This window comes from Vigna radiata, chromosome 5 (genome assembly GCF_000741045.1).
Source record: "Vigna radiata var. radiata cultivar VC1973A chromosome 5, Vradiata_ver6, whole genome shotgun sequence".
In the NCBI taxonomy this organism is placed as follows: domain Eukaryota; kingdom Viridiplantae; phylum Streptophyta; class Magnoliopsida; order Fabales; family Fabaceae; genus Vigna; species Vigna radiata.
In genome coordinates this window covers 4,531,839-4,550,093 of record NC_028355.1, presented here as the reverse complement: position 1 = coordinate 4,550,093, position 18,255 = coordinate 4,531,839, and the positions used below count along the sequence as shown (strand labels likewise).

The 18,255-nt window shown below is 29.8% G+C and overlaps 1 protein-coding gene across 2 annotated transcripts; it reads right to left on the bottom strand.

Annotated features, from left to right (window-relative positions):
• Positions 1-182: 182 nt before the first annotated feature.
• On the bottom strand, positions 183-8,607 carry LOC106762112 (CBL-interacting serine/threonine-protein kinase 23). 2 transcript variants are annotated; one of them, XM_022780500.1, is made up of 15 exons: positions 7,793-8,607; positions 3,988-4,050; positions 3,792-3,863; positions 3,569-3,676; positions 3,246-3,326; positions 3,112-3,165; positions 2,906-3,031; positions 2,402-2,491; positions 2,143-2,262; positions 1,921-2,049; positions 1,608-1,724; positions 1,418-1,474; positions 1,237-1,311; positions 933-1,041; positions 183-464 (listed from the first exon to the last, which is right to left on the bottom strand). In XM_022780500.1, the coding sequence occupies exons 1-15, from the start codon at positions 7,982-7,984 to the stop codon at positions 445-447; spliced, it is 1,413 nt and encodes a 470-aa protein (XP_022636221.1). In that variant the 5' UTR covers positions 7,985-8,607; the 3' UTR covers positions 183-444. The 2 variants fall into 2 exon arrangements, with proteins under 2 accessions (XP_022636221.1, XP_014501312.1); XM_014645826.2 differs by having other exon boundaries at positions 909-1,041; positions 7,793-8,606.
• Positions 8,608-18,255: the final 9,648 nt, after the last annotated feature.

Sequence of the window (18,255 nt, the reverse complement as noted above, 5' to 3'; positions counted from 1 at the left end):
AACTAATTCAATAATTAATTACTGAAATAATTTAATTGAAGCAATGCTTATATATCGATCATTTGGCTTAAAAATGATAATATAAGAAACTTCTCTCTTAAGCCCTGAAAAACAAATGCCAGAAATGTTTAGTTGGCCTAGATTTCGCTTTTGCATTTGTGAAGTTTGTGACAGCACAAAAATGAAAAAAATCATCAATATACAGTTTAAATAAAAGCTAATTTCCATAAGCAAACAGCCATATAAACAAACATTAGTTTTCCCTTTTGCCTTTGTAAAGTTTGTGACAGCACAAAAATTAAAGTTACTCCTATATACCATTCATGTAAAGGGAATTTTTACTGATGAGGAAAAGAGTCCATGACAGAATCCTCAATGAGCACACTTAGCTAATAACATAACCAGTGATTGCACTTCGTACGGAGATCAAATTTTTGATGACAGTTATTTTGATGTTTTGGCACCTGCTCATAGAAATTGAAAATCATATTACTTTACAAGTTCAAATTAATGAGGGAATAACCATGGCTGAAAACAAGTACTATAAAACATATTTGTATAACTCCAAATCAGGAATCGACTTCACCATAAAGCCGAATCTACAAGTCAATTATTCAACCATCGGTTATTTTGAAACTCTTTCATCTATGTCACCATATTTATAGTAGTTTCCAAATGCTCCAATCCTTTTGGCAACTCTAACAAACTAATAGCAGACAAACATATTCACCATTGACCTCCTCCCGAAACATACCAATAATAATATTTACGAAACCATAAATAATGAAATATTGCCAAAAAATTCGAACAAAGATAAAAAAGGTCGACATTTCACCCCATTAATAATAGTAAAATTGCTAAAATCATTGTTTCTTCAAATCAAATATCAAGATTGATAGAATACGAACCATCCTTTCCTCCATCTTTTCCTCCATCCTTTCCTCCATCCTTTCCTTCATCTTTTCCTCCATCCTTTCCTCCATCGATAGGCTCAGCTTTCCAAACAATGTCTTTCAGCCCAGTAGCAAGATTTTTGTAGAACTACAAAGAAAGACAAGTTAGTCCAAGCAAAGCTAATCAAAATGAAAATTTGTTTTACAAAAGAGTCGCTTTACTCGGTGATCTGTACCACAATAATAATGTAGAGATGGAGAAAAGTACTGCTTTTTTCATATATAGAGATCTTAATTGCACTTCTATAAACAAATACATACATATTTTTTGCATCAAACTTACCTTGTGAAATTCCAGAGTATCTCCTTGAGACTTACGCAGCTCAACCATGTATAGCGAAGGGGCTACCTCTAAGATCTGAAAAGCGGCTCTTAAAGCATTAGAAACAGTCACGATTCCTGAATACAAATAAACTAATATGAACGCCACCCATATCATGAAAGAATATTTTGAAAACATATACCTCAGTGGCTACAGATAGATGACCTTTCCGTCCAGTCTTTTCCCCTTGAATCTTTAACTGAGGTGCAGAATAAGATAAACAATCAGATATGTATATCAAGTTATTAGTGCTAAAATGTAAAAATTAGCTTCTATATGTATATCAAGTTATTAACTAAATATATAAGTTATACAGTATGCATTTTTTTTACCTTACAGTTGTTCTTCTTAACATCAAAACCCAGGGGTCCTGCAGCTTTCTCAATTTTTGAAATTATTTCATCTGCTGAACATTTGGATGTGAATCGTGTTTCCCTTTTAACAAGTCCCTGGTTATCAAAAAAATACAGCTAGCCTTAACCATTATAATAAACACATAGGATAAAATGATGGTGTGTGAAACGGAAAGTAAAAATAAAAGAAAATAGTCTTTTTATTTATTTTCTTCTTTTTACATGTTTCTGTGATGCATAGTTGTAATAAGAGAAAAGTATACAAGTCATTTAGTTATGAAGATACACATACCATTTGCTTCTCAAACAGACTACTGAGGTTGAGACCTTGAGATTTAGATATAAGTTCAAAGGCATTCATTGTCACTGGTGCCACATGCCCCTCCTCTTCACGCCTCTCAACTACAAGATCTTTCGAATCCTGTGTACCGCAGTCAATATTGAGATTGAGGTAAGAATCCAAGCTTTGGTGAAAAAAAATTAATCAGGCTAAACAGCAAAACCAAAGACTTACCAAAGATTCGCTGAAAATAGAATTTACATCATCAAGACTAACAGTAGGCTGTTCAAATACGGGAGGCTTATATCCCTTCTTGAACCAATCATTCTCAACGACCTCAGCAAATGTAATCCTCTGTTGTATCATTAAAATAAAAACAGATAAAGGTTTTTTCACATATTTGGTAAGATGGCGGAAAAAATAAGAATATTTGTCAAACACCAGCTCAGTAACAGATCATAAGTAAAAAAGAAAAGAAAACAAAAGGGCATACAGTGGCAGGATTTGGATCAAGTATTCTGTTGATTAGTTTCTTTGCACTTGAAGAGAACCATGGAGGACATGTGAACTCAGCCTTGTAAATCTGTCGCGGGAAATAGGAAAAACAAAATAAACGAAAAAGAAGCACATAAGGACTGTTATGAAACAGAAAATATGTAAGGTCTTTTTGATTCACCAAAGTCAATATGATGAGTTTTCTAGACAGCTTCACGACATTAAATATATCACACTAATTATCTAATTCATAAAAGGTACCTCATTTAACGAAGAAAACAAAATACAGTAATCAGCATACATGCATTCGTAAGAATTCCTCCAGTAATTAGTTCGTAAACTGCTTCAACTCTTACAGATTCTAATCACAAAGATTTTAAAGATAATAAATGTTTGAAAAAAATTAGGTTGTACTGTTATGCCCTCGAGAAAGATCAGAATAATGTGAATTGAGTTCAGTCAGGTGAACAGAAGGAAATGGACATGGAGTCATCAAAATCACCTTTTTATATAAGGCCGTTAGGTTGGTTTCTTCAAAGGGCAAATAGCCTGCCATTAAAACAAAGAGAATAACACCACATGACCACAGATCTGCCTTTGCACCATCATAACCTTTGTTGTGAATCACCTAGACGATAAGGAAGTAGTGATAAAAGAAGAAAAAAATAAAAGTTCATGAGATTAAATGTAATGGTAAAGCCAATCTACCTCTGGGGCAACATAATTTGGCGTACCGCATGTTGTGTGAAGTAGCCCATCTTCCTATTATCAATAAGATAATCAGTTTCCAATTACACGTAATTATATTATCACTTTTTTCAAAAATTACTCAATGTACTCACCCGAACTTGTTGAGGCAATGCACTCAATCCAAAATCTGATACTTTAAGCACTCCATTAGCATCCAGCAACAAATTCTCAGGCTTTAGCAGATAAAACAAAGGAACGCGTTAATTTTATATTCTTTTTCTCTCCTTCCCTCTCCCCCTCTCTTCACGCACACTCACACTCCCGTGGTTGGGTAAATACATCCTTCTTGTAAATATAAATTCTTTCACTTAATGTTCTCTGAATTCAGAAATCCATATTTTTGAGCCATGCACCGGCACTCCCTCTTCAAAAAGGGGATCAAAAGGAAAATGTGAAGGGTGCAAGAGTTACACACCTTTAAGTCTCTATGGAAAACACCTCTACTATGGCAGTAATCCACAGCACATATAAGCTGTTGAAAATATTTTCTTGCTTCATCTTCTTTCAACCTCCCGCTGCGTGCCTGACTCAAGTTAATAGCAACAAAAACACAATAGAAGAGTTATATAAAGACCGACGAGATAATACGTAGGATTCAGGCCTTCAGAAGCTCACGGTAAAGATAGAAACTGCCTTACAATTTTATCAAACAGCTCTCCACCAGTGACAAATTCCAATACAATGTATATCTTTGTTTTGCTAGCCATTACCTACGCAAGGATTAGTCTTTTATAATGAAGTTTGGAAAGACTGAAAGACAGGGAAAAAATGAAAACAAAAACAAATGATACAAAATGTAAAGTAACCGGAAGGAATCATTTACTGTATTCTAACCTCATACATACGTATGACATTTGGATGTCTAATAAGTTTCATTGTTGATATTTCCCGTTTTATCTGCATATCAGTGAACAGTCAGGAAAGGCTAGAGTAACTATACTAAAAGAAAGCACTAAAAACTTGAGGAGAAATAAGTTCTTCTTATAAGGAATTTAAGTATGAGTTAAAAGTTTCACATGAAAAACGTTAAGTAACATAAGAAAAAAAAATCCATCAACATTGAGCCCCCCACAAACGTTATGCATTAACATTTTATGATGAAGGTGGTGTCAGATCTCTAAAACAACAGCTCATATATTAGAAGTGGTAAATCTCCGGAAAAGTTCCAACAGTTCACACCAGGACTTATTATGGTCAAGCTACCTATTTTGGCTTAAGGATACCTCTACAAAGCCGTCTTTTGGATTGAGGTTAGGACTCTGTAATGTCGGAGTTTGCTAGGCTACTGACCAAACTATCTACGTCAGAAACTGAACTCTAAGAGTGTAAGCTAAACTCGAAAGATATTCTTTGTCCACTGAAGAACTAGTTCAAGAGAATTAAAGCAAAACTGTTAATTTTGCTGACGAATTTGTGGTCTAACAAGAACAGACCTAAAATAATTAAAATTCAAGTGTTATGGTAACAATTATACAGGTCATGATTTAACCCTGTTTTCTGTAATATTATACAAGTTTTTGAGTAAAATTTCAACTCTTGACATTACTAGTGAGAGTTTCTAATTTATAAGCTTTACTAATTCAACTAGGTTGTAAGTTATTTAATCTTTTTACATTATTATCTTCTATATTTTATTATTTTTTTATTGTTCATGATTTTTTTATCTCTTTTTATCTATTTTCCAAAAGTAATCAATATTTTGTTACATAATATTATACAAATATTACACAATAAAAGTAAAAAAAAAATAGTAGTTTAAATTAAGAAATAAAAATATAAATTTATGAAATTAAATAAAAATTAAATTTGATTACTACTTATTGGAAGAACTAATTTAAATAAGATCTCTGGTCTAAATAAGAAACAAATATAACTTCAAAAAGAGAAGCATTACAAAGGTTAATACAAATTTAATTATTTTAAAATAAATCTAAAATTATAATTATATCATATTTTTTTTCTAAAAAAATGTAAATTTTATTTATAAAATAAAATTTAAATAGTAATGTCATTTTTATATTTATCAATTAAATTATGAATTAATTCTACAAAAAAAAATTTAATCTAATAAATTAGCTTATCATTACAAAATCTATACATTAGTAATTTATTAACTAGCAATTAACTAATAAGTTAGAAACTAAGCTATTTTTACCAGCTACATTATAAAGTCAAACACATGCAAAATCGCTAATTTATGTATATCTTCTCTCATTGTATTTCTCTAGGTATCTGTCCCCTTTGTCTCCAAAGATTTTTCTTTAGGTTAAGTTTGAAAATAAAAGATAGAAAGAAATAAAGATAAGATTAACTGTACCAAAATGAAAATATAAAAAAAAAATATTTTAAAAAACTATAAGACCCACACACAAAAAATAAAATCCAGCACACAGATCTACAATAAATAGGACTATGCCTTATAGTCCACTAAGTTCTTTTCAAAGTCAATTTCCTTATTCACTTCCTTCTAGTTAATACAGGATAGTTTTTCCCCTTTAAAATTTCCATGGTTTAGACAAAAGTAAACAAATTCGATCAAATATACTATCCTGTTTAGCTTATTTTTTCAATAAAACCATTTCAAAGTAAATAATACGTGTCTAATTAATTTTAAATAATGCTAATTTTATTTAATTATTCAAATTAATTGTACAGAAATCAATTCTACTTTTTTTAAAATAAATAAATAGGTTTCATGTTCATCTGTTTTATTGCATGTTTTGTTCTGCTTTTTCCATACACCTCAACATACTCAATCCAAAACGTAAAAACTCTAACCATCTTCGAAGACGACAAAAATCACTTTAATAAATGCTCTTTTGACTTCCAACTTGTAAACCAAATTCTTACAGTGTGACAAACCAACGTCGGAGAACAAGCCACGCGCCACTCCTATCGCAATTTTTAAGAGACTGACAATCACCAATACTCCAAATAAAAACAAATAACCTAACTGAAACCCATAAGCGACCTCATTATCCATAACAATATAATTATAAGGATTAAGAAAATGTTTAATGCTGTTGAAAACTTTGATATATGAATATTACAAAATTTTCTTATTAGAGTAGTTTAATAGAACATAAAATTTAAAATTCCATTTTAAATAAGAATTTGTACTATAAGAACTTCAAAATCAGATATTATAATTAAATAAAATATGAATGTTATAAAAGTTTGTATTAAAAAATTAAATCATTATAAAATAATGTAAAAAGAATGATATAAATATGGGTTATATCAAAATCAAATCTAATATGACTAATTTAATATAACTCAAATTTAGTATTTTAAAATTTTTATTTGATTATTTAATTTATTGAATTTCGAAAATACAAATTCTAAGTAGTTTAGGTTATGAGTTAATTTGAATAGATTATTCGATGAATTCATATTAAACTAATGTTTTTTAAGAAAAAATAATTTTTAATTTAAATAAATATAATGAATATTTAATAAAAAAAATAATATGAGTAATAATAATTATTATAATAAACTATAATTTTATATAATTTACTATTAAATTTTATTTGGTCTCTTTGATGGTTTAGATTTTTAGTTATTTTTTTCCTATATTTTGTTCACTTAAATCTCTGGATTGTTTTTATTGACTGATGATTAATTCTAGAAAATATAATAGGAAGGGCAATAAATTTTAAAAAATCAAAATTCAAGAGTATTCACCAGTGCTAGGAAACATCTCGGCTGGGGTTGGTAAGGATGTCAATGTCATAACTGGGTTATTGACATTCAAAAATGATATTCAAAAACTAAATAAAAAATAATAGTCAAGTATAATTTTAAATAAATTATATAATAAGATAAATAAAATATTACTACAAATAAAAGTAATTTTTCTAAAAAAAATAAATTACTGGTATATAAAATGTAAGTTTAAATAAAATTAATTTCTTTAAAAATACTTTTTGTTTTATACATCCAAATAACAAAAAATCTATAGAGTTAAATTTAAAAAAAAAAATTATTTATTCTTTTAACACTTTATGTAAATAACTTTAAGTCAGTGAGTAGATAATTAAAATATTCATTTTTGTGAGAATGCATTAAAAATAGTCATGGTCCATTTTATAAATATTTTTTTTGTGAGTCCTTCCCATGGACAACCATGTGGAATCCATCAGCGTACTACACAAGTTAGATAAGTCCAATAAATTAATATTTTTTTCTGCCTTCCCAAAGTTGGTGGATTGCAGGGTTTATCTGAGTCCCTGAGGTCTTATCTGACTTGCATAACTCAGCAGAAAAAAACAGCAGGTTTTTAAAATAAATTTATTTATTTCCTTTCATTTCTTAAAACAAATCTATCACATTAAGCTGTAGCTACACAGAAAATTAAACAATCAAATCCATCTTCATTCATTTCTTAAACTCTCATCATATTTTTTTTCATACAATTTTAAAACATTCTATATTGTTTCTTATTATTTTTTATCTTCTGTGTCAAATATTTAATTTATGTTTTTTGTTCAATTTGTTTGGTATTTATTTCACATAATGAAATGCAGCATCACAATTCAGTATAAATAGAGGGATCACAAACCAAAAATAAATCCTATTAACAGTAATAATGATATATCAGAAGGCGTAATTAAGAAAATAAAATGTAAATTAGTGGTACCTGATCAATCATTTTGTGCTTGAGAACTTTCTCCTTGTCGAGAATCTTGATGGCGACGTTCTCTCTGCTTTCCACGTGCCTGGCGAACTTTACCTTGGCGAAATTGCCCTCACCCAGGGTCCGACCCAACTCGTACTTTCCCACACGGGTCCTGCTGCTTCCGCTGCTGCCCTGACCCGAACGTGACGTCATTTCTCTCTTCCTCCTCCTCTCGCTTTCCCTCTCTCTCTGTCTCGGCAACAATCCTTCTTCTCTTTCCTCTCCTTCGCTCTCTCTATAATATCAACTTCTCTTCTTCTTCAGTGGCTGCCACACGCGAGACTTCGCCACCTTCATCTTCCTTCTCTCTTTTTTCTTCTCAATCGACCGGCGGAACCGTTGACCGTTGGATCTAAGCAATTCAATTGCGACGGTTAGAGAGGAAAAAGATCGGTGAGTCGTTGACCGTTGGATCGAAGGAGGACTCCATCATTTACGGAGAATCTGAGGAGCTGAAAATTTCTGAAAGAGGAAAATCAAATGAAGCTTCGTGGGAAGCCCGAAGCCTTTTGATAAAAGATTTTCCCCTCTTGCTGATAATGAAACGAATCGAAAACGTGGATTTCGATTTTTCGTCGTTGGTGTTTCCTTGGGCGGGTTTGAATCTGAAGAAGAAAGGAATGAATGTTAGCGGTGAATGAGAATGCGCGAACGAGGAATGGTTTTCTCTCTGACTATGATTTTATGAACGATTACGTTGGTGCTCATGTGAGTCTGCTTAAATATAATTGTTTTCTATAAAACAAAATGACGAAAACTTGAGCGTTGTACAAAGAAAAATCCTCCATTATTTGTCTTTTATAACATATGAACTCGTGAATCGGCATTAGATTCAATATTATATGTCATTATTATATTATTATAAGTAACCTTAGATTTGATTGAAAAAATATTTATTATTGATAGACATTCAATAATAACGATGATTAAATATTTCAAAAAATAGCACTTACATAGTGGCTTGATTGATAAGGATCGATAATGTTTTGTAAATTTTAGGGATTAACAGACTGACCTGGCGGGCACAACTTCATGAGTGGATTTCGATCTTGATCGGAGGAGGAAGGTACCTGTTATGACACTCTGATACTTAAGTTAGGCGTGATCGTGAATTGGAAGTGTGATTAGAACGTAACTGATTTGTGGTCCAGATTCTCTATTTATAAATTATAAGTCCAATATAAACAGAATTAGTATAAAAACAACCAAATGAATAAAACCGACCTTACCTGCCTATCTTTACCTGTATATCCGGTCTTATATGATATTCCCTAATCATTTTATCGTTACTTGGGCTTTTGGCCTTTTTTAGACAATCACGGGCCCAATCGCGACCTTTCCCGCTCTATTTTATTCCGTGTTGACTTTGACTGGACCGCTCGGTTTTACTAAGTAACTGTTCGATCATAATATCATACCGTACACATAATAATATGTGAAAATATTTTTCTTTATTTTTTTATAATTTAGCAAAATTGAATATGCATTTAAATGCATAATATTTCTTGTACTTTTTCAAAATTAGTTTGTAGTACAGTCAAAATGGGTTAGAACTCGTAGGTCAATTCGATCCATCACAAGTTCGAGTTGGATTGGATTTGAAAAAAATGAAAATTTTTTAGGTTTAATACCTTCCTTGGTCCTCGTATTTGTGTGAAAATCTCAGTTCGGTCCTCAAGTTTTGAACTGTCTCAATTGTGTCATAATTTTTGTAAAAATGCACACATTTTATCCTAACCGTTAACTGATCTCAAACGGCGTTAAGTTTAACTGACGTGGTATGCTGACGTGTTGGCTTAATCCCTTCTTGGTCCTCGTATTTGTGTGAAAATCTCAATTCGGTCCTCAAGTTTTGAACTGTCTCAATTGGGTCATAATTTTTGTAAAAATGCACACATTTTACCCCACTCGCTAACTGATCTCACACTGTGGAACAATTATCTTCTACTATCAGTGGAATAAATAGCTTAAGGCTGGTGATGAACCTATAGGTTACCAAGTTGGTTCATTTGTAGAAAAGGTTGTGAGACTGATTGCACTGGTTACGCGAGTTTTCTGGTGACTTTATTTTTTGAGCCGACGAGATAATACACGTCAGCATGTCCTCTGGCTACCACGTCAGCTAAACTTAACGCCGTTTGGGATCAGTTAACGATTGGGGTAAAATGTGTGCATTTTTACAAAAATTATGACACAATTGAGACAGTTAAAAACTTGAGGACCGAACTTAGATTTTCACACAAATACGAGGACCAAGAAGGGATTAAGCCAACATGTCATCATACCACGTCAGCTAAACTTAACGCTGTTTGAGATCAGTTAACGGTTGGGGTAAAATGTGTGCATTTTTACAAAGATTATGACCCAATTGAGACAGTTCAAAACTTGAGGACCGAACTGAGATTTTCACACAAATACGAGGACCAAGGGAGGTATTAAGCCAATTTTTTATATGGATCAATTTTCAACCCGACTCACCACGGCTCACCCGAGTTCAACCTGTGGTGAGCCGAGTTAGCTCACTAACCCACCTAGTTTAATTTAATTATTTATTATTTTATGTTTTAATTTATTAGTTAACATTTTTTTTATTGTGTTATAAATGGGAATAAAGAAAAAAGATAGCAAAATATTATAAATTTATCCATTCAAGACTATAATATAATAAACGAATAAATGACACAAAAATGATCAATATTATAAACTTACTTATTCTCTTTTGGGTTTGTTTTTGGATTACATTTGAGTTGTATGTTAATTTTTTTTATTTATTTTGAATTGTTTTTCAAGTTTAATATCATTTTAGAGTGAAATTATTTAAATTTGAATTACAAAAAAATTATAATTTTTTTTGGATTTAGAAAATCATAATAAATGAGTCAGGTTGAGTTGACTCACTAAGTGGCCAACTCGTGGTAAGTTGGGCCAGGTTGGACCGAGTGGCCCGTTTTGATAACACTATTATTTTGATGTGGCTTTTAAAAAATTTCAATACCCAAAAAATTAATACATTTATATTTAAATAAATCATTTCAACTTCTATCAAAATAGAAAATAACATATCGTTGAAACAAAAATTTTAACTGAATAATATACAATATTATATGTTTCTAAATTCTATACATTCAATAGTCTCAATTATTTAAGAGTTGAGATTAGTAACACTTTAAATATTCTTTTTTCCTACCACTTTTAAAGGCGCATTTTGAGAACAAGATTGTGACATAATGATGTTTCCTCATCAAACTTGAGATTGGAACATTGGTGTCATCTACGGGGAACACCCTCCATTAGAGGATGAACCTTCATTCCTCTTAGACCTTGACTAGGAGCTAATGTTTTAGTATACTGAATAGTCTCATATCGCTTAGGAGTCTAGACCAGTGGCAGTTTAAATTAGAGCCGTCAAAATGGGTCACAACCAGCGAGCCAATCCGGCTCATCACGGGTTCGGGCCGGGTTGGGTTTGAAAAAATTGAATTTTTTTTATGCGGGTCAAATTTCAACCCGGCTCATTTAAACCCGGCTCATGCGGGTTGAACCCGTGGTGGGCCGGTTGGTCCGCCAACCCACTTACCTAATTTATTTTTTTAATTTATTATTTTATTTATGAAACTTATGGCATATAAGAAATTTATTTGTATTTTTTTGTGTTTTTTTTATGACATTTGGATTATATTGTACTTTTTATTATTATTTTGAATTGTCTTCAATTTAACATCATTTTTTGGGAGTGAAATTTGTTTAAATTTGAATATAGAAAGTTTGTAATTTTTTTTATTTAAAAAAATTGTAATCAAATAGGCTAGTGAGTCAACCCGTTTACCCACCAACCCATGGTGGGTCGAGCCGGGCTAAGATTTTTCTGGCTCGTTAATAAATGAGCCGGGTTGGATTGACTCACTAAGTGACCAACCCGTGGTGGGTCGAGCCGGGTTACCCGTTTTGACAGCTCTAGTTTAAATACCCTCTCCTCCTTCCATCCTTGAATGCGTTTTTTAAGGACAAAATTATGATGCAACTCTAGAATACTTCATATGTGATGATACACCCAATAATCTCACATCACTTAGGAATTGAGGTCAATGGCAATTTAAATAAATCTTCCTCTTTACACCATTTGAGTAGACTTTTAGGATAAAACCATGAAAAATTCTAAACTCCAAACGAATAATACCTCGAATGCAATGATTGACCCTAGCTAGTGATGCTATCTCATTAGACTTGAGATCAGGACACCATATAAAAATATAATTTATCTAATATATAAGAAAAAATAATATGAAAAACTGAATTTGGTTTTATAGAAATATTTTATTTTGTCTAATTTTAAAAATTTTACTTATCATTTTTAACTTTATTTTATTTTATTTTATTGATTTATATATATTATGCCCATAAATATTAGGAAAATAAATTATTGGATTAAGTTTTGTTAAGACAAGATCATCTAACAATTCTTCTTTGAAATTAAACAATAGTGTCTAATGAAAAGAAATTGTGTAGATAACATACTAAACGCTATACATGTGTAAACTTCCTAAACACATAATGTTACTCTAAAGTAGACTTCACTAAAAGTTATAATACATGTATTAAGCTAAAAGCTCATGAAAGTCTAACGTCTAAATACATGTGTAAATAGTACTTTCTTGTCTGTTGTGTTATTTCTCTTTGTTTGTGCATATCATAAAGGACAAAGTTTTATTCAAAAGTTCTGCATCGGTTCTGTCTAACACCTAAATACATATGAAAATAGTATTTTTCTTGTTTATTGTGTTATTTTTTCTTTGTTTGTGTAGATCATAAAGAACAAAACTTTATTCAAAAGTTCTTCATCAGTTCAGAAGAAAGTTAAGAGGTAAGAAGTCATTCTAAGAATTTTTCCTTAATACCTTATGTCCAACGTTTTCGAAGAAGCTTAAATAAAAAGGATCGCATGAAAAGAAGAGAACAAGAATTGAGAATCATTATTGTTCTTACAATGTCAACATTTTCTCTTCCTTACATCATCTAACACTTTCTTTGGAATGAAAATCTTTGTTATAAGTTTTCAGATATTCTTTGTATTGAAAATATACCCTTTCTATGAGAGTTATCATTTGTACTTATTTTTCATAAAAACACATTGTTGTTTTTGTAGAATCAGAAATGATTTAAAATACTTTTTTGTTTAACGTAGTGAAGTTAAATGATATAGTCAGTTGGACTATTTGTATACTAGGAGTGGTGAAACTCGTATAGTCAGTTGGACTAGTGTAAAACAAGGAGTGGTTAAACATATTGTAATCTTTTAAAGATTAGTGGAACCCCTCAAGAGTATTTAAAGAAGAACTAGACATAACTCAATTTGGAGTGAACCAACATAAAAGTAAGTCTTCTTTTTTGTTATCTTTTTTAAAAGCTTTTTAAATGCTTCTTAAAATCCTTAAGTTTTCAGCACTATCTACAGACCGTCTAACACTTTATTGCGAAAAAGTTTTAATCTTTATTCATGCACCCTCCCTTCCCCCTCCCCCATATTCTAGAGTTCACCTATGTTTCAAGCATTTATTATTATGGGATAATGATTCAAACGTTAGAATTAGATTGTAACTCGACTCATTTGACATTCATAGAAAATTGATTTAACCTAAAACATTATCTTTTAATGATAATTGTCTCATTAAACACTAGACTTGTGAGTTAATGATAAGACACAAGTCTTAATCTGAATGTAATGTTGAAAACAATCATATTTTGATAATAACATATGAAAAAAAAATTGTGTGTCAATGTGAAAGGGGCATTAAGTGAAGTCTAACTTAGCACAAGAAACTAACAAAAGTATTAAATGATAGACATAGTTTTCAAGAAAGAAAAATACAAAAAGCTTAGCAACACCATAAAATCAAACTATAAGTGTTCAACACAATACATAACTCAATGATGCAATGTTTAAAGAAAACTAGTTGACAAAAAAAGTATCCTAAATATGATTTTTATGAGAACCCTAGAAAGGAGGAAAGGTACAAAATGCGTACAAACTCACTCTATGTGTTTTCTTCCTTAGAAAATCCTCATCCAAAGCATTTCATATTTCTCAACATCTTTTTCCTAAATTCTTCTCTTATTCCTCAATTTCTTTTTACATAAAGGCATTCTTGGAGTCACTCTGAAGAGCTCTATAAGACCCACCATTTGAAATCCTAAATACAATAAGTTCCCTTCTCCCTAGTTTTTAGAAATCTAATCTGCATTTTTTAGTTTCCAATGGACTCTGCTTGCACGTTTGTGTGTCCAACTTTGTGCTCAAATCATGCTTTGATGTTTTGTGCTTGTGTCTTTAGGGGTTTCACGAGTAGAAGTTGTGGAATTGCTTCAAGAACTTCAATCACGGTGAGGGAAGCTAACTTTTTGCTCTTACTTGTTTGATTATTGTGAACTATTGAAATAAGAGTATAGGATCTTCAATTTTATGAAATTAATATGCTATAGGGTTTTTGTATGTTATAAAATTTGAGGCTTTCTACGTTATATGCGGTTAATGTGATGATTTTGTGGGGACTGATTTGTTTACCACAAATTTGATCTGTTTGGAACTTATATCATACTCAAAATTGGGTTTTTAGTCATGGCCCAGTCAAATTGCAAAATTTGTGTTTCTGCGTTATGTATACTTGTTGAGTGGGTCCACTAGTTGTTGAGCCAGTGCCAATATTAATTTTGGCTGAGAGTTCCTCTTGTTAGGAAAGCAATTCTCTCATCGGAAGAGTTGGGTTATTCAAATCTTAGTCATCTTGAAAAAATTGTGATTCCCGCTTCGTTAACCGTTAGATCGAGCTGACATTCTTACAACTAGTCCTAGACATATATTTCTTTGTTTTGACCATTCAGATCTTTGATTGGAAGTCTGTAGTTAAAGCAATTTTTTAGTTACAATTCCAATAGTTTAGGTTGCTGACAACTTTGAACTTTGTTTCTTGTTTGACACATAACTTTTTTTTTTTGCAGTTATGCAATTTGGTTGATTTTTTTTGCATTGCGTTCTTGATTCAATTATATTTAATTTGAATCTGAGAACATAATTTTCTAAGTTTTGTGGAAGTTAAAGTTCATGTTTTTAAAATCCCAAATAGTTTGTATATGTGTTGTTAAGTCTGTGCAATATACTTGAGAATGTGTGATATAAAGTGTAAGGTATATATGATGAGGAGATATGAACTTATGAGAATGTAGGGGATTTCATGGAGGAAATGCTTTTGATGTATGTTTCACTAGTGTATAAATTTATGTTTGAATTCAAGCAAGGATATATGTTGATACTCTAATAAGCATTCACGCTCATATAAAGTAAAATAAGTTATGCAGTGAGAGTAGTAAAATGTTCTAATCTAAAGGCAAGACAATGGCCTAAGATGCGAAGGGGACTAACCTTTTGAGTGGAAGGATGAAACCCATTAGTAATGGCTCGATAAAGTAGTAGAGGTCACCACAAGTGCATGTCTCCAATGAATCGATATTAATGCATATATCCGAATAATTGAGTCTAGTACCTTGTTTATGAAATGTATGTTTTTATGAATGTTTGATAGTTATTTTAGGTTGAAGTGCAATAATAATATGATTGATTTGAGTACATTGTATTATGATACAACTTGATTAATTAATGTATGATAATTCTTTTGCAATTTAAATTATCATCACTTTGTTTGTTGTTTGCGATATTTCTTCTTTTGTGATTATCACCATTCATTAGTGTGAACAGGGGATGACGTAGGAGCAAATATACTTGATGTACTAAAATCATCAATATGAGTCACATGATAACATATTTTCTTTTGTTCATATATAATTATTTCTTTTGAGATGTTTACACTTGTACTATATATTAATTGTTGTGTTAACTATTTTTGGATTATTAAACCTATAATGTCTTATTTTAGTAATTGTGTTCAAATAAAATTTGATGTTACAATTATAATACAATGCATATGCTATTAAAGTTTTGTGTATTCAAAATACAAGAGAAAATTGTTGTCATTTATAAGATATTTGAGTGTAACAACTAATAATGTTAGTATAAAGTTAAACACCACTTTGTAAAGGTAATTCACAAACACAAGTTTCAACCATTTGATTAGAAAATTTATAAGATAAACAATTTCTTTATCCAACTAAAGGTCATGAAATGAATAAGGATGGTAAAATTGTGTGGACTTATCTATGGTAATCTTTTTTGGTTGGACATTTTGACATGTTAAATCCATCAATTCATTTTGTCCTACCGCACTTAGTTGACAACCTAAGAGGTCAAAGACAGGGTAGGAGGGATTAACCTATCAATCCGGTTTTTTAATTAAAAGTTAAAATAGAAAAAATAGTTTAAAAAAAAATCATTTCTTTATATTGTATTATTTAAAAGATACATGTAATATTTAAAAGTTAAGTTATAATTATTAATTATAATAGAACAATTTTAGATATAAAGGAAATAATTATCTTAATTTATCTAATTAAAAATATTGATTAATAATTGAACATATTTACCAGATTAAGCGTGATTTTTAATATAGGCTAATCTCACGTTTTTTTTCAACCTTACTAATACATATACATTTATGTCAATTACACGAAAAATATTCTCCACACGTTTAAGTCTTTTAGCTTTTAATTCATTTAATAATATATAAGATCCATTTATAATTATATTATTACTAAAATTTATACACAGATATAAATATGCCTACATACAAATATACCTAACATAATCTCAACACTAATTATTACAAGAAGCGTGCTAATAAACTAATAAATTTAGATATTGACTTTAAAAACGATTTTGCATGCTTTCAACTCATACTAACTATAATAAGTATACTAATAAATTAATAAATTTAGAAGTTGACTTTAAAAAGGTTATGCATAATGTTAATACTTATTTATTTATATTAAACATGTTTCTTTTGTGTTTTATAAAATGGTTTGGATTATGTAAATATTGATATTTATAGTTATATTTTTTATTTAAATTAGTCTCCTCCTATTTCTTTTTATTTCTATTTCTTTTAATAATACTACTTTTTTAAATATGGATAAATTTGAAGGTCTAAATTAAGATACGAGAATTACTATGATAATCATGAAAAAAAATTTGAAACATGTATGTTTTTAAAAACAAAAGGTGATATAAATTTATATTTATTTGACACACATTAAAAATATAATAATTATAAAAGAATAATTTTTTGTATTTTTTAAAATAATATGTAAATTTATTTTAATATATTAAAATATGCTTTTAATTTTTTAAAATAGGAAAACTAATATTAAAAGATAATCATTCCGAAGAATCAGTTATTTATAACTTTTATGGTTTCACAATTCAATGTTTTGGGATTTCTTCAAACGAGTATGTATATTATAAAAATTTTGATAATTTTTGACCTAATATTAGCTTTGTAGTTATCATTTTCAAGGTAAGATATTTTGTATATCAACTAATAAAAAATGTGTTATAAACATTTTTTAAATAATAAACTTATCATACACAGTTTATAAATAGAAGATAGTGTAAAACTGTTTTATAGTATTAATAAATAAGCTTATTATACTAATAAGTGGTTTATAATGTTAAGTTATTTTTAATATATCATCACTATATATTCACTTTTTCTTATATTTTTAAAATATATAAAATATGTATTTTTAAACTGTGATGTGGTTTGAATGGATGTGGGAGTTCTTCTTGAAAAGCGTCACTGAATTGAAAATTTAAACTTTGACTTTTTTTTCTATGTTTGGGTTGATAATAGATTTGAATGGTATCATGTTATTTTCTAACTTTTAGGGAAAGCGTGTCAAATTAAACAACAATATCCTATTTATCATCATCGTGGGTGGTAATAATTAAATATGCCAGATGTTGACATGCCATTGGTATAAAATTATTAGATTTTTAAGAAGAAAAAATATTGAATTTTATATTTTCGAAATATCAAATACTCACAAAATATTTATTCAATTTTATATTCGATTTTGCAAGTATGAAATATAACTTATTAAGTATAATTTATTTTTCAAGTTCTAAATAAACAATTAATAAATTTCAAGCCTAAACCACAATTTGCTTCTTTATCTCATCGAAAATCTATAAGAAATAAATTTTACCATGAATATGAGAGAGAAGAGAATAACATAAGATTTGGTGAAGAGAAAAGAAAAAGAAAATCTACAATAATGAAATTGAGAGAGAGAAATGCATCTGGGCTTGCGCTTGTTAAGCCCAAGATAGTTTTTAGATGAAAAGTGAGGGTCAACAGTTGTCACCATTATCTTCTTCCTGCACCTCATATACTTTTTCCTGCACACCCTAAATTATTTTTTATTTATTTTTATTATGCAATTTAGAATATAAATTTATATTTTAAATTATACAATTTAAA

Excerpts from the sequence above, each read along its gene's own strand:
- LOC106762112 (XM_014645826.2), bottom strand. The coding sequence starts at position 7,984 with ATGACGTCACGTTCGGGTCAGGGCAGCAGCGGAAGCAGCAGGACCCGT. Across the intron at positions 3,166-3,245 it reads CATTGCCTCAACAAGTTCGG|GAAGATGGGCTACTTCACAC; the intron begins GTGAGTACATTG and ends TATTGATAATAG. Across the intron at positions 1,312-1,417 it reads ATCTATCTGTAGCCACTGAG|ATCTTAGAGGTAGCCCCTTC; the intron begins GTATATGTTTTC and ends GCCGCTTTTCAG.